At 39.2% G+C, this 17141-nt stretch overlaps 1 protein-coding gene across 1 annotated transcript in view; it reads right to left on the bottom strand.

Annotated features, from left to right (window-relative positions):
* Positions 1 to 17141, bottom strand: part of ATP13A5 (ATPase 13A5) — a 95137-nt gene that overhangs the window by 9275 nt on the left and 68721 nt on the right. Inside the window, exons 25-27 of the mRNA XM_030932141.1 lie at positions 14838 to 14910; positions 5274 to 5448; positions 328 to 530 (exon numbers count right to left, since the gene is read on the bottom strand). Of these exons, the coding sequence (XP_030788001.1) occupies positions 328 to 530; positions 5274 to 5448; positions 14838 to 14910 (451 nt within the window). The remainder of the gene's footprint in view (positions 1 to 327; positions 531 to 5273; positions 5449 to 14837; positions 14911 to 17141) is intronic.

Below are 17141 nucleotides of genomic sequence, written 5' to 3'. Positions count from 1 at the left end.
TAAGGCTAAAGAGGTCAATTTACATTTGAACTGGTTAGAAAGCCTTTTATAAAATATCTTCACATGCATGTGTGTGTTTAAAATGATTCTTGATGACTCACAATAGGACAAGACTCGCGACAGTTAAATAATGTCCGTGCTTATCTGCAAACAAGCAGATTTCTGCACGTGGGCTCTACCACCCATGACCACTGCATTCAACAACAATTTCAGAGTCATGCAATTGTTTCTCCCTCAGCCCATCATTTCACCAGTGAGGTACAACTCTAGGGTGAGAAAGGGAATGGGAAAATATTCAGAAAGAAAAATTAAACTGTATATACTTACAGTTTGTATAGATGGGTTTTCGAAATGGCTTTCCCTTAGAAAAGATGAATGCTACTGTGATATAGTTGATGGTGGTGATGGGCCACAGTGTGGTAGTCTCAAAACTTAAAATTGAACCAGGAATCAGAGTTGCATTTCCAGTCCAGTTTCTTTCCAGACTCATAGTTGTTGAAAAATTACTTTGGTTGGCCAGAAAACACTCACTACAAAAGAATCACCAGTGTTTATGAAACATTTTATTCCATTTTTATCCATTAGGTGAAAAAAAAATAGTTTAATCACTACCATGGGATTTTAGCTTTCAAACTATGTCAGCCAGTAACTACCAAGACATATTCTGTTCACCCCTTGCAATGACAAAGCAGAAATAAAAGGAAGTCAAGATTGTTCTTTGTCCGGCACTCCATTTGGAACAAGTGATCTACCTTGAAAGGGCCTGAATGACAATATTTTATGAATTCCTATCAATTCAAAGAGTAAATACACCATGTCAATTAAGCTGTGTGTGTGTTGTTTTCTCTTTTGTGGACTGGGTTTTGAGTTTGAGTCTCCCACTCCAATTTACTTCCCTCGCATAGCTAAAAGATCTTCCTGGAAATCTGAACATGACAATCTGCTGCTTATAAGGGGTCTATGGCTCTATTTTGCTGATAAATTAAGCTCAAACTTCTCCAACTGGCCTATGAGATCTCTGCATCCTGGTCTCACTCTACCTTTTCCGTCTTACCTTTTGCCACTCCTCCCGTGCTCTATACACTCCAAACATACAGGATTATTCCCTGTTCCCCACATATCAATTTGCATACCTGTTGGGCTGGATGTGCTATTGCCTTTAACTGAGATATAACATCCATCCTTCAAACATCTCTGCATCTGAAATGCCTTTACTTTTGCTGGCAAGTGGAAGTAGTGCCCACAAGAGTAAAGGCATTTTAAAAAATGTTATCTCAGTTAAAGGCAATAGCACATGTAAATAAAGAATTGCAAAACAACTACTTTCGCAAGCTCATTGTTTTGCAATTCTTTATTTACATAATTTTATTTTATGTCTTTGGGATGTGAATTCCTAGAATATAGGATTTTTTGTGGTTTTGTTTTTTGGTTTTAATCAAATTTACAATAGATTTTTGGCACCTAGCACAGTGAGGTCACATAATATTTACTCAAAAAAAAAATATTTGCCCAAGATATGAGCTTTCCCAGTCCTGATTGATCTATTTCCAATGTTCTTTTTTTAAATAATTAAACCAATAAATTAGTTTCCACCAGCTTTCTTGCTCAGCTTGAAACTTTTAAACCACTATTACAACTGTTTATAAACAAGGATTCATTTTCTAACTGTGAACTCAAATGCAAGACTTAATACTTTTTATCCTGGGCTCCCTGTAGTCTAGAAGCAAGCACATACAGGCACATTTTGCTTTATTGTATTTCACTTTATTGTGCTTCCCAGATACTGCGTTTTTTACAAATTGAATGTTTGTGGCAACCTTGCATCTAGCAAGTCTATTGGCACCATTTTTTAACAGTATGTGCTCGCTTTGTCTCTGTGTCACATTTTGATAAATTCTTGCAATATTTTAAACTTTTTGAAATAATTACTACCTCTATTATTGTGATCTGTGATCAGTGATCTTTGCTGTTTCTATCGTAATTGTTTTGAGATGCCACGAACTGTGCCTTTATAAGAATGCAAATTTAATCAATAAATATTGTGTGTGTCTGACTGCTTCACTGACTGTTTCCGCATCTCTCTTCCTCTCCTGGGGCTTCCCTATTCCTTGAGAGACAATAATATTTGAAATCTGAATCCCACAGTGGCCTCTAAGTGTTCAAGTGGAAGGAAGAGTCACGTCTCTCTCTTTAAATAAAAAACTAGAAATGGGTAAGCTTAGTGAGGAAGGCATGTCAAAATCCAAGACAGGCCAAAAGCTAGGCCTTTAGCACCAAACAGCCAAGCTGTGAATGCAAAGTAAGAGTTCTTGAAGAAAATTAAAAGTGTTATTCCAGTGAACACATGAATGATAGGGAAGTAAAATGGCCTTATTGCTGATATGAAGAAAATTTCAGTGGTCTGGATAGTGGATCAAACCAGCCACAACATTACTTTAAGCCAAAGTCTAATCCAGAGCAAGGCCCTAACTCCCTTCAATTCTTTGAAGGCTGAAAGAGGTGAGGAAGCTGCAAATGAAAAGTTTGAAACTAGCAAGAGGTTGGTTCCTAAGACTGAGAGAAAGAAGGTGTCTCTATATGTAAAAGTACAAGGTGAAACAGCAAATCTTGTAGCAGCTGCAGCAAGTGATCCAGAAGATTTAACTAAGACAATTAATGAAGGTGACTAAACAGCTCTCAGTGGAAATGAAACAGCCTCTTCTATTGGAAGAAGATGTCTTCTAGGACTTTAATAACTACAGATAAGTCAGTAACTGGATTCAAGGCTCCAAGGGAGAGGCTGTCTCTCTTATTAGGGGCTAATGCAGCTGGTGACTTTAAGTTGACGCCAATGCTTATTTGCTATTCTGAAAATCCTAGGGCCCTTAAGGATTATGCTAACTCTACTTTTCTAGAGCAACAAAACAGGGATGACAGCACATCTGTCTACAGCATGGTTTACTGAATATTTCCAGCCCACTGTTCAGACCTACTGCTTAGAAAAAAAAGATTCCTTTCAAAATGTTACTGTTTATTGACAATGCACCTGGTCACCCTCCAAGAGCACTGATGGAGATGTATAAGGAAATTAATGTTTTCATGCCTGCTAATACACATCTATTCTGTAGTCCATGGATTAAAGAGTAATTTCAAATTTCAAGTCTTATTTTTTAAGAAATACACTTTGTAAGACTATAGCTGCCATAGAGAGTGATTCGTTTATTGGATCTGGGCAAAGAAAATTGAAAATCTTCTGGAAAGAATTCAGCATTCTAGATGTCATTCATAATATTCATGATTCATGGGAGAAGGTAAAAACATCAACATTAACCAATATTAACAGAAGTTGATTCAACCCTCATGAATGACTTTTTGGGGTTCAAGACTTCGGTGGAGGTTGTAACTGTAGGTATGGTGGAAATAGCAAGAGAACTAGAATTAGAAGTGGAGCCTGAGATGTGACTGAATTGCTGCAATCTCATAAAATTTGAATGGATGAAGAGTTGCTTCATATGGATGAGCAAAGAAAGTGCTTTCTTGAGATGGAATCTGCTCCTGGTGAAGATGTTGTAAACATTGTTGAAATGAAAACAAAGGATTTAGAATATTATATAAGCTTACTGGACAAAGCATCAGCAGGGTTTGCGAGAATTGACTTCAATTTTGAAAGTACTGAAATGGGATAAAATGCTATTAAACAGCCTCACTTGCTACAGAGAAATATCTCATGAAAGGAAGAGTCAACCAACGAGGCAAACTTTATTGTTGTCTTAATTTAAGAAATTGTCACAGCTACCCTAGCCTTCAACCACCACTACCTTGATCAGTCAGCAGCCACTCAGCTTGAGGTAAGGCTCTCCACCAGCAAAAAGATGATGACTTGCTGAAGGCTCAGATGATCATTAGCATTTTTTAGCAATAAATTATTTTGAAATTAAGGCATGTACTTTTTTAGACATAATGCTATTGCACACCCGACAGACTACAGTATAGTGTAAACATAACTTTTATATGGACTGGGAAACCAAAACTTCATGTGACTGGCTTTATTGCAATATCCACTTTATTGTGGTAGTCTGGAACCAAACCCACAATATCTCTGAGGTAGGCCTGTAGTAGATGTTCCATAGTCACAAAGCATTTTTACAAAAAGAGGAACAGACAGACTAGATGGCCTGAATTATAGAGTTTAATACCAAAGAGTATCTAGCCCAATATATTTACATTAAGGTAATAAAATTGAGGGCCAGTATGGCACATCTAGTTAGTGAGAGAGTCAGGAATTCTTAGAATTCCTGATTTCCTATCCATCCTCCTTTGGCTACAACATATTGTCTTTTAGGTTCAGTCAAAACTTGAGTTCTCTGAGTATTTGCACCCCAATTTTGGAAAAAATCTAGTTTTGAAACAGAATGAGATTCTATATCCCTAGTTATACTTGACTTGCTGAATTTTTTTTTAATCTGAATGACAACCTCATCATTTGCTAGTTTTCTATCTGTGTTTTACTGATTTCTGGTGCTCTGTGAAGTGAGGGGCAGTTTGCACATGTCCTATTTCAAAGAGAGCAGCTCTTTTCCTGCCTTTTCTTTTACCGGCAGAAAGGCTTTGTCAGCAAAATCAAGCTTGAGCCATTGGCACTATAGCCTACCTCAAAAACATTAAACCCAGGGAAGTAAAGAGACTTGTCCTGAATCTCGTGTTCCAATTCAATCAGAACAAGGATACCATCAACTCACACTTTAATGTTCATTTGGGAAAAAAACAAAATAAACAAATCTCTCTCATATGTCTATATCAGGGGCCTGCAAACTACAGCCCACGGGCCAAATCTGATTCATCACCTGATTTTGTAGGTAATGTTTTATTAGAATACAGCCACACCCACTTGTTTACGTATTGTCTATGGCTGCTTTTGTGCTGCAACAGTGGAGTTGACCAGCTGCAACAGAGGCCATGTAGTGCACAAAGCCTACTTACTATCTGGCCCTTTACAAGAAATGTTTGCCAACCCCTGGTCTGTAAAATATACAGAGTACCAGGGAATTAATATATTCATTCAGCCAACCAGTTGTTAGAGCTATACATTAACAACCAATGTGACAGATCTCTTCCCACCCACTCCACCCCAGTAGTCCATGGATTAACTGTGTTCTGTCCCATCATTTGAGTTTTGCAGTGACACAATTTTATTAATTAAAAGTTTTAGGGTATATGTTCAAGTCAAGTTATTCAATGTCATGGGTTATTTATTAAATCACCTTTCAAAAGGAGCACTAAGAAAGTGAACTTACCTATATTGGTAGACCTCACAATACCAAGGCTGCTGCTTCACATAGAGAAATGCACTGATCTGCACAATGCAGGAGAAACAGGAATTCAAAAATATTGACAGCAGTAAAGGGGGAGAAAGGAGCTGTCCTGCTGGTCTATATGGAGCCAGCTTTGGGTACGCATGAGTTGAACTCACTGAAAGACAAATGCATTTTTTCCTATTACAATCTTATCATTGAGAATAAAAGGTTGAGATTGAGATGCATATTATCTTGAGTCTGGCATTGGGATTCAGATTAAGCAGACATGAACAGAAGATTTACACCTAGGTAAGCACATTGCCTGGTGGCACATCCAGTCTGTCTTCACCTTCAGAAATAAAAACTAGTGGGTTAGAAAGTTATGTAATTATTATATTTACCATATCACATCGTGCAAATAATTTCTCCATAACCAGACTGACCAGAAATTGTGTGTAAAAGAGGGAATGGCCTTCCTTATGGGACAAGCAGTGCTAATACTATGTTTCAGTGATGACAGGAAAGTGGAGAGTTAGAATGAGGAGAATAAGGAAGAAGATAGCTAGATTCATCTTCATATGCTGGATAATTAAAAAAAAAAACACTCACTCTATTATTCATTCAGCCAACTTTCTCTGAGCATGTCAGTGCGCCAGGCACTGTGATAGATGCCAGAGATGTGTTAAGTGTCTCTCTGGATACACAGGTGACTGGGGGACTGCTGCTGTATATTACATAAAGAAAAATAACTCATTAAAAATACTGCTTCCATGGGAGGCCGAGGCGGGCAGATCATGCGATCAGGAGATAGAGATCATCCTGGCTAACATAGTGAAACCCCATCTCTACTAAAAAAATACAATAAATTAGCCAGGCATGGTGGCAGGCGCCTGTGGTCCCAGCTGCTTGGGAGGCTGAGGCAGGAGAATGGCGTGAACCCAGGAGGCGCAGCTTGCAGTGAGGTGAGATCACGCCACTGCACTCCAGCTTGAGCGACAGAGCAAGACTCCATCTCAAATAAATAAATAAATAAACAAACAAATAAATAATATTGCTTCTAGATGAGAATGTTACACTATATTGTATTTTTGATTTCAAGGTTTTTTTTTTTAATTTAAAGGGTTTGGAAATGGGCAGAAATTAAAAAGAACAACTATTTAAAAAAGACAACTACATCCTTCTTAGTAGCTACATACTTGAACATGCTGATGAAAATGAAATGTATTTGCTTCTCAAGGCAGAACAGAAAGGAAGCATGAGGAGGACAGGAATTTGAATTTAAAGATTGATATTTTAGTCATGTTTCAGTTCCTGTCTTCATAACTGTCACATCTTCCCTTCTCACAGCTTAACACTGGTTTCTTTGATGTAAAGGAAGAAGTGGGGTGTGCATATTTAAGTTTGTTTTTATGCATGTACAGGTAGGGTAGGGGGAAATGGGTGTCCAATTTGGGATGATAAAACTCTATAGTAGGTCTCTGGTTTGTTCAATATGTGTTCTGGGGTAATCATGTAAACTCCCTGGTCCTTCATTTTCTCACATATAGAATGAGTGTGTTGGAAGGCCTAAATGGTACCCAAAGGCCCTTTCAACTCTTTTATTCTAAAACTCTATGACTAAGTCTTTACCTATACCAGATCAATCAATGTTTTCCTGACAGGGTGCTGGGCTAGAGTCTGTGGGGTATGCAGAGATGAGAAGTACATTCCACCTGCCTTCAAAGAGTTTGAAGTCCAGTGAAAGACACAGATTGTATAATAAAGAAGCTGGCTGGCTTTTCCTAGTATGTATCCTTTAAATCTTTGAAATGCCCTGAGTGATAGGAGTATTTTTCTTATGCATGGTGGGCCTTGGGAGTTTATGCTAACAAGATGACTCATGGTGGGAATGAGGAGCGTTTGTGTTAAGATGACTCAGGAAGGGTCCTGCCAGCACCCAAAAGACCATCTATGTGATTAGAGGGTGGGGCTTTGATCCACAAGATATCAACCTGATCTCCAGATAGGGGAGTGAGGTTAGAGACTGAGTTTGACTTAACAGCCAATGATTCAGTCAATCATGTCTACATAATGAAACCTTAATAAAAACTCCAGACACCGAAGCTCAGGTGAGCTTCCCTGGTTGGTAGTACTCTGCATATTGTCACCCATCAATGTGCCAAGAGGGTGAGGCATACTGACTTCATGGGGAAAGGACAGTGGAAGTGTTTCTCTTGTTTGAGATCCCTAATAGACCTAGCCCTAGGTGTCTATTCCTTTGATTGGTTCTGATTTATGTCTTTTTGCTATAATAAAACTGTAATCATAAGTATAACACTTTCCTGAGTTCTGTAAACTGTAGCAAATTGTTGAACCTGAGGGACTAATGGGAACTCCTAAGTTTGTAGCCAACTAATCAGAAGTTCAGGTGGTCTAGAGAGCCCCACACTTGAGGCTGGTGTCTGAAGTGAGGGCATTCTTGTGGAGGCCGTACCCTTAATCTCTAAAGTTTGCCCTAATTCTGGGTGGTTGGTATCAGAAGCCGTTGCTTGGGTCCACGAAGAAGGGGCCCACAGTGTGGTCTGTGATCAGTGCTGAGGAGAAGTGCAAGGAAATTGTGCTTCCAGGTCACAGAAGGCAGAAGCTTTACTGCTTGGAGTTCTCTCTGTATTCCAGTATCCAAAGCAGAATGTAGCTATAAATTCATAAAGAGGCTGCAGGTAGTGGAGAGAAGTAAAATTGCATCTCTCTGCATCTGGCTTCTACCTCTTTGGTCTTCTCTCTCATCTCCTTGTAGTTTCTTGCCTTTCTTTTACACAGTAACTGTGGTAGACTGAATTGCTGGCTTCATAGTCATGGGGTGTACTTTGTCGCCCCTTAATTTTGGGCTTCCCTGTGTGACTTTCTCTGGCCAAAGAGATGTTAACGTAGACTTCAATCATGCTTGCACAGCTGGGCTTGCTCTATGACTCTGCTTTCTGTGACTCACAATGAGAAAATACCAAATCTGTCCATTCAATCTGGCCTCAGAATGAAAAATGTGGAGTAGACCTGAATCAAATCCAAAAGTGTTAACCAAGATCAACTGATCTACATATTAGAGTGGACTGGCTCAGCTGTGCTCACCTAGATCAGCTAAATGGCAATCAACTTACAGACCCATGAACGGGAAGAATAACTGCCTGATGGTATAAATGCTGAGTGTTGGCGGTGGGTTGTTACACAGCGTTATTGAGGCAATACCTAATGCCTACAGGGTTCTTACACAGAATATTCTGACTTTCTGCATGTTAGAGACTCTCACTACTTCTGACAGAGAATCTGTATACCTGATTATAAATAAAAATAATTTTATGGCTACCATTGTGGGACATCTATTAGGTTTCAGAGGCTGTACTAAGTGTTTATAAACATGACTTTTATTTCCTTAAAAGCAAAATAGGTAAATTTTACAGGTGAAGAAACTGAGGCTCAAAAAATTAGTTTCCTTTGCTTAAAAACCCACAGTTAGTGAGTGACAGCATGGCACTGGAAACCCGAGTATTTATGATTGCGGAGCCCTATGTTCTCTCCTCTACAGCATATTGCAGTATGATGCATCTCAAAAATTAAAAGAACAAAATGAGGAGCCCTGCAATACAAGCTTGGATAGTAGTACTGTTTATGAGGATCCCCCCAAAAAACTTTTCTGCATTATCTGGGTTTCCTTAAAATGATGATGATATATGCTATCAGATGGTATTCAGAGGAATACTAACTTCTGAAGTGTTATACTGTATTCAAAATTAATCATTCTCCCTTCTGAGTTCCCACAACACATTACTCACATTGCTGCTATAGTGCAGGGTGTCTTGCGTTAAATCTAGTTGTTTACATCCGCACTCAGCAGACTGAGCTCCCTGAAGGAAGAAATCCTGTCTCATTCCACATTCTGTTTCTTACTAAACCCAGCACCCGATCTATTGCATGGGAAGGCTTCACAGTTTCAAATTCTGTTCTTATAGTTTTTAAATATTTGGCATCATTTGGATATCTCGTAGTTGTGTTTCTACTAAGTAGTTGGCTTACTTTTTATTCCAAACACTGAAAATCATATAAGACAAATTTCAGGAGGTTCATGAACTCACCTAAACTACATGAAAAATTTAAGTGTGTATTGTGAGATTTCTAAGAAGAAATGATTTGTATTTTCCATCAGACTATTTAAGTGGACCAAGACCCAGAAAAGGTTAGGAGTCATTGAAACACAGATGGGGTGTAGAGATGCACTTATATAATGGGTGAGTCCCTCCGTACCTCCTTCTCTGGATACTGCCTTCTCCAAGGGCCTGCAATGGCTGGCCTAAATGGATCTGAATTTCATGATCCCACCTTCATTCAGAGAAATGAGGGGCCTAGAGGTGGGCATCTAATTCAAGTCAGGTCGATACATTTTCTCTCCAAAATATTTGCAAATGGGACAATGAGAGGCTAGGCTCATTTGCTATAAGAAGACAAACATCAAGGCTGCAAAGCCCCAGTCCTAGTGCCATTTTATGAGGTCAGCTGTAAGGTGAATAAATGGAAGAGAGATGGAAACAGTAAGAATGGAAAGAAGAAGAGACGCAAGGTGACCACCTGGAAATAAAGAAAGTGACCTCCATTTTTACCCTTTAGTGTTCTAGTCCTCCTCAGAACCAGGTGCTTCTGAGTTCCTGTCCTTAGATTTTTTGAGAATTATGTTCTTAAAAAAACCCTCCATTTTCTTGATCTAGTTTGAGTTCTTGTTGACAAGGACAGAGATGTGGCAAGACAAGCTCCCTTAAAAATGCTGCTACACAAAATAGAGTCAAATTGGACTTCCAGACATGCATTGCCTGATCATCATCCCTCCTCACTTCATCTTACTTTTCTTCTAGATTTTCTGTGTATTGCATTATATTTTGTCTCCATACATTGCCTTAAAACCATGTGGGAACAAGGCAGGGTGTGTATAGATAAGTAAGTAAATAAATTAAATATGTGATGGTATTGTCTCTTCCCAGAACCAATTCAGAGTTAAGGGCAAAAGCCTTAATCTGGAAACTTGGAAATGTAAGAAGCCTTAAAGAGAATACAGATGCTCTTTGATTTACAATGGGGCTACTTTCTGATAAGCCCATTGTAAATTGAAAACATTTTTAAGTTGAAAATACATCTATACTGTACACCTAACCTACCAAATACCATAGTTTAGCCTAGCCTAGCTCAAACATGCTCACAACACTTAATTAGGCTACAATTGAGCAAAATCATCTGGCAACACAGTACAACGTAGAGTATCTGTTGTTTAACCTCATGATTGCTGGGCTGGCTGGGAGCGGCAGCTTGCTGCCACTGCCCAGCATCCTAAGAGAGTAGCATTCTTCTGAATGTGCATCACTTTGGCACCATTGTAAAGTCAAAAACCATAAGTCAAACCATCGTAAATCGGGGACATCTGTAATTTTACATTGATCATCAATTGTTGATGACTCCTAAGGGCTGCAGATAAATGTCCACAGTTCTCAGACCAGCAGTCAAGATTCTCTGTGATTTGACCCAATTCACTTTTTCAATTTTTCAACAAAAGATGTCACATACGCTGCAGTGTGGTCACATTAAAAACTCATACCCCATATTTATCAGCTTTCTCTTGCTCATACTGCTTCCTTCTACTTGAAATGCTCTTCTTTTAGCAAAAGATATTTGGAATTTATCCATCCTTCCTATTTGGATGTGAATGCTACTTCTTTCATGCATCAGTGCCTAGTATCTTTCTCCTTTCTCCACTGCTATCTCCTCCTTAACCCCAGATTATCAGAAGACATCTCTTCTTTCTCTGAACTCCCAAAGCATCTGCTGTTTTCTACTCACTACTTTTAACTTGCTTCTTATTTGTTCATGTATGTGAATCCCCCACTAAACTCTGAACTTGAACAATCAGTCTTCTCATGCCCCAGGAACCTATGTGGCTAATACACAGTGAGAGATGAACACTTGTATAAGGGAATGTTGAATGGTGCTTCTCTTGTCTAGAGAATTATGCTGAGCCTTATATTTGAGGACAGTGAATTGCAAGTGCCTATTTATTATGAAGAGAGATTGTCGCCGTATCTTCATAGTACCTAGCAAGAGAGATCCATATTGGTTATTTAACTATAAGCATGCCTGTCCCTGCCTAATTTGCTGCATGCTGTCTCTATAAGAGGAAAACTCATGGAGATTATCAAGCAATTCTTTAAAGGCAATTGTTAGGAGCAATGTAACTGTGGCTTTCTTCTCAGCATCACCACAACCCCATGAGGGGAAGTCATAAGAGCCACTGTTAGAGAGACTGGAAGTGGTTTTAAGAGAGGATATTGGCCTTGCTCACTCCCCTTCATGGTAATAGCAGAGGGAAAGGGCAGGCAGCAGTGAGAACAAGCTACTTATTTACTGTCTGGTAGGTGAAGTAGAAGCCATGGAAATTAGCCAGGCTACAGCTAGCTATCCTGGAAGTTTATCCATGTGGCAGCCTGCTGGGGTTGGAGGGCCCAGCAGTAGAAAAGGGCTTCATGTATGTACCACTAGGAGGCAGCTGCAGAAAGGACTCCTGAGAAGTCAGAAAAAGAGAGCACCACTATGTCAGGGCGTGGTCTAGTCCACACCTATCCACAGGGAAGCTCTAATGATTTCACCAATGAACCCCGTGCCTATTGCCTAAATGTAGGTGCCTGCCATATTTGAGGGCATTTGACAGGAGAGCACTACATACTCCTACTTAAGTAAAAAGTCCTTTGCCTAGATTTTCTTCTAGGGTTTTTATAGTCTTGGGTTTTACATTTAAGTCTTTAATCCAACTTGAGTTAATTTCTGTGTAAGGTGTAAGGAAGGGGTCCAGTTTCAATTTTCTGCATATAGCTAGCTAGTTCTCCCAGCACCACTTACTAAATTAAATGGGGAATCCTTTCCCCATTGTTTGTTTTTGTCAGGTTTGTCAAAGATCAGATGGTTGTACATGTGTAGTCTTATTTCTGAGTTCTCTATTCTGTTCCATTGGTCTCTGTGTCTGTTTTTGTGTCAGTACCATGCTGTTTTGGTTATTGTTGCTTTGTAGTATAGTTTGAAGTCAGGTAGCATGATGCCTCCAGCTTTGTTCTTTTTGCTTAGGATTGTCTTGGCTATTCGTGCTCTTTTTTTTGTTCCATATGAATTTTAAAATAGTTTCTTCTAATTCTGTGAAGAATATTAATGGTAGTTTTATGGGAATAGTATTGAATCTATAAATTACTTTGGGCAGTATGGCCATTTTCATGATATTGATTCTTTCTATCCATGAGCATGGAGTGTTTTTCCATTTGTTCCTCAGCAAACTAATGCAAGAACAGAAAACCAAGCACTGCATATTCTCACTTATAAGTGGAGCTGAACAGTGGGAACACACAGACACATGGTGGGGAACAAAACACACTGGGGCCTGTTGGGAAGGGCAAGGAGGAAGGAGAGCATCAGGAAGAATAGCTAATGGATGCTGGGCTTAATATCTAGGTGATGGGTTGATCTGTGCAGCAAACCACCATAGCACATGTTTACCTATGTAACAAACCTGCACATCCTGCACATGTACCCTGGAACTTAAAATTTGCAGCAGAAAAAAAAAAAAAAAGAACATAAAAATAAGTCCTTTGCTCTTGTTGCTCTTCTTCCCCAGAAACAGGGGTGAAGAGTAGGTGACTCAAAGGAAGTAAAGAAGAGACCATGGCCTTCTTGTCTACTGCTTGCCCCAAGCCCATAGTTCAGGCTTGATGTAAAGGAAGAAAAGCTTTGAATTCGATGAAAATGTGAAATAATAATTATAATACTTAGACTTTTCATGTCTAAGGATAAGATATCTTAATACCTAGACTTGACCAGGAAATGATCAGCCTGTGGGATGAGTAAGCTTGCAGAGACGGGAAAACAATAGGATGTTTGCAGGTAGAGGGTAAAAAACAAACTAACATAGCTGGTTTCTGCCTCTACTCTCTTCTTCACCAGTCTTCCTGAGCTTAACTCATTTACTAGCTACAGTTTGTTGAGTAATAATTAAAGCGCCGTCATTCTGATAGAATGTTATGCTTCTGGTCTATCATCACCCTTCTGAGGTTTTTTTTTCTCCTTGTGGTAATCATGGTCCCACTGTGAGTCATCCCAGCACTCCCATAGAGCCCACTCTGAGATGCCAGACTGAGTTTCCCAGGACTACCAATTGGCATGAGTCTCAACAGGCTATTGCTGTAGGAAAGAGTTAAGCGGCCCCACTACCACATAACTAATATCATGGAATTAAGAGTGCAAAAGCTCCAAATAACTTGCTCAGTGTCATATAGCAAGTCTGAGGCAAGACTAGAACTAGGAAGACCATCCATGCTTTTGGATTTCTAATGACACTGGTCTATGTGTACACATTCTAATGCTCTTCAAGTGCTCAGAAAGCTAGTCAGTCTTCTCAAAAGAGGAAAAGGAGGAGATATGATTCACATTGTAATGAGTGCTCAGTGTGTCCTGTGCTGTGATGCACACTCTACCAGCATCATTGTATCTGAGCCTCACAATTCTATGAGGACAGAGGTCACGGAAACAGGCCACGATAGCCATGGCCTTCACCTCCATGCTGCTGCCTGAAAGCTTGGTTCTTGAAACCTCTTGGTGTTTTTTTCTCTTTTTAGCATCATTCACAAATAAATCATGCAAATTGCTTAAAATACCCAACACTGTAGAAGCAATTTCATTGATGCAAAATTATTCAGTCATATGAATATTAATAACATCTAGAAAAATATTTTAATGAACTATGAATAGACATTTCAACCCTAAGAATCAAAATTGATACTTTAGTGCTTATATCTCTGATACTGATAAATTTAGTCACTGGGTTGATACATAAAACATATCAGTTTTATGTATTAAGATGCTACATGAAATTCTCAAGGTTATTAATATCCTGCATTGCCTGATGTTTTATCTGTTATTTTTCATAACATGCCTATTGTTGAGCAAGGAAAAAGAGATGACAATGCCATTCTTTTTCCTCACTCTCTGGTGAGGCAGTCACCTTTCTCACTTATTAAGAGTTAGCATCAAGCCCTGAGTTCCTTGACAGGAAATACTTGATCAGTGTCGTCTCAAAGGAAGGAAATGAGCAATAGCTGCTGTTGGAAGCCACACCTTGCTTTTGGAGAATTCTACTACAATAAAATGTTAGCATTTGTTCTCACACATCAAAGACCTATCAAAAACCTGGTTTCACGTCAATGTGAAGCATAGCTGAATAATGGAAAGTGACCTTTGGGTTTTAAAAAATTCCCTTTCTAGATTTTGTATTCATTTTTCTATGTACAAGACATAAAACTACAAGGAACTTGGACTACACTGACAATTTTTTGTGACTAAGACCTATTTGTTATCAGAATGTTTTAATGCCAAGTCTCACTTTTAAAAAATTCGTAAATAATGAGGTTTTAGAAATAAGGATGCCTCTTTCTCAAAAGTTCCTTTTTGTGTGACTATTTCTAGAATTTCATAGATAAATAAAAACAATACAGTTTTCTTTGCTAAAGAGCTTACTTGTTAAACAGACCATCAAAGTAATGGCTACATCTTGCACGAGATACTGGTAATTTCCAAAGAGTTGTAGTTGCTGAAAAAGAAACAAAAGCAAATATAAATACGGCATGTGCCATCATAGCCTTTTTATTATTCCCTACACTTGTTTTAAGTCGTTAGGAGGCAGCTGTTACTTTTTTCCCCTCTTCAGGAAGAAAATGACTTACCTAAAATTATTAGCACCTCATTGTACAGAGTGAGGCCAGGTGACTGTTTTCCCTGCATTTAACCTACTTCATATTAGCGACAAAAGTCAATTATTTGAGAACCACCCTCCTATTGGGTGCACTAATTACCTGACAGCTCACTTTGGGAGGCCGAGACGGGCGGATCACGAGGTCAGGAGATCGAGACCATCCTGGCGAACACGGTGAAACCCCATCTCTACTAAAAAATACAAAAAACTAGCTGGGTGAGGTGGCGGGCGCCTGTAGTCCCAGCTACTCGGGAGGCTGAGGCAGGAGAATGGCATAAACCCGGGAGGTGGAGCTTGCAGTGAGCTGAGATCTGGCCACTGCACTCCAGCCTGGGCGACAGAGTGAGACTCCGTCTCAAAAAAAAACCCAAAAATTACCTGACAGCTGCAGTCTCAGCCTAGGCAGTTGAATTCTCAACATAAGATATTAAAGCCTGAATGTTCCCTTAGAAATGTTATACTTAAAATTTGAAGTGAAGGCGCAATTCATTCAATAGACGTTGCTCTCCATCCTCACCCTTGGTATGAGTTTACAGCATAGGTCTCTTGGAGTCCACTCACTTTCACAAACTGAACAAAGGCTCCTACCCCAAGTAAACCCATTGCAGAACTCAATCTGGTACATCCGCCTTTTTAAGGTTTATGTAGACAGAACTTCTTTCAAGTTCACATTATAGAGTTGAATGAAGTATTTAGATATGAAAGTCAAATCACTACTCTCTAGGAAGTTGCCTTGCAATATCTCTTGCAGCCAGGTCTGTTTATGTTTCATATCTGCTGACTAAGCACTAAACTATAAACTGATTCTGAGCACATTATAGACCAGATTTATGCACATGGAAAGTATTGTTGGCTTCCCAGAGAGTGAATCCAAGTCCCAGAAGGTACCAGGTTAAGGTTCTTCTGCAACACTCTTATTTAGGTCTAGACCACTAGAATGAATGGCTGCAGAGTGGACTATGGTTTCTACCTCCATCCATGGAGGCTTTGGGAATGAATTTCTGCTTTCACATGTTTGAAAGGCTGCCATTGGTTCCTCAGTGTCCCTGTCAACCTCCAATTTTTCCTGTGTCTTCTTTACTTTTCCTTCTCGTATCCTTTCCTCTTCTTTTCACCTGAGAGTGGTAAAATTATATATTCAGAATGAGATGGAGCAGAAGAAATTTCCAACCACATCTTTAGTTTTTCTTCTAGGAGAAGCTTTCATGGAACTATGGAGGGCTCTGAAAAATCAGCTACCCAGAAGCAGGTTTTGGCCAGAGGCAAGACCTAATTTGTTTTTTGGATGGAGGAAGAACTTGAATCCAGGTTTTCTGACTCCCAGTCCAGTTCTTGTTTCTTCCCACCAGGCTGCCTTTGAGCCCTGTGTGTGTGATCCTTGCAAGCAATAGTCCACTGGATGGTAGAATCTTGTGGTCCTCTTATTCACTTCTCAAACCTCCCAGGAAAGCAACAGAATAATCCCTCCTGAAGTGTTCCTTGAGCCTGTTGGATCATTTTACTGTAGTACAAGCTATGATTGGACTAATGAAGATTATTTTTAGCCTATACATAGTTCTTCCATACAGCTAATTAATTTTTAAATGGCTATTATCATCATTTAATTTTGAGTCTTTTTTAGTTTCAAAGAATTTCTGATTCTTTACTAATGATATCCCTGACTGTATAAATTCTAAGTACCTTCAGAAATAAGGGTCCATTGTGAAAGGTCTTTAGCATTCTAGTCCTTCAAAAGCAAATTCAACAACTTCTCTTCCTTTTTATCTCTTCTTAGCCTTTTGTTGAAAATATTCCACAACTGGAGACTCATCCATTTCCTGCTGAATTATATTTAGGCTGCTCTGAAGCTCTCTTCATACTCCAAAAGAAGAAACAGGGGTTTGGAGAGGTCAAGAGTCTCAGATTATCAAGAGAAAAACAAAATGCTAGAAAACTCATCTATATCTACTTATTTCTAGTTCCACATTTGATGCACAGTTATACCAGGTTCCTGAGTTTGCAGACACCTGTTTTGAGAAGTGTCATTTATTTATAAAACATTAAATCTTGTGTAGGAGCTATACCCTGAA

The sequence above is a fragment of the Rhinopithecus roxellana genome, chromosome 1, assembly GCF_007565055.1.
Source record: "Rhinopithecus roxellana isolate Shanxi Qingling chromosome 1, ASM756505v1, whole genome shotgun sequence".
Taxonomy (NCBI): domain Eukaryota; kingdom Metazoa; phylum Chordata; class Mammalia; order Primates; family Cercopithecidae; genus Rhinopithecus; species Rhinopithecus roxellana.
Note: the sequence above shows the minus strand (reverse complement) of the source record. Positions and strands in the feature narration are given on the sequence as shown.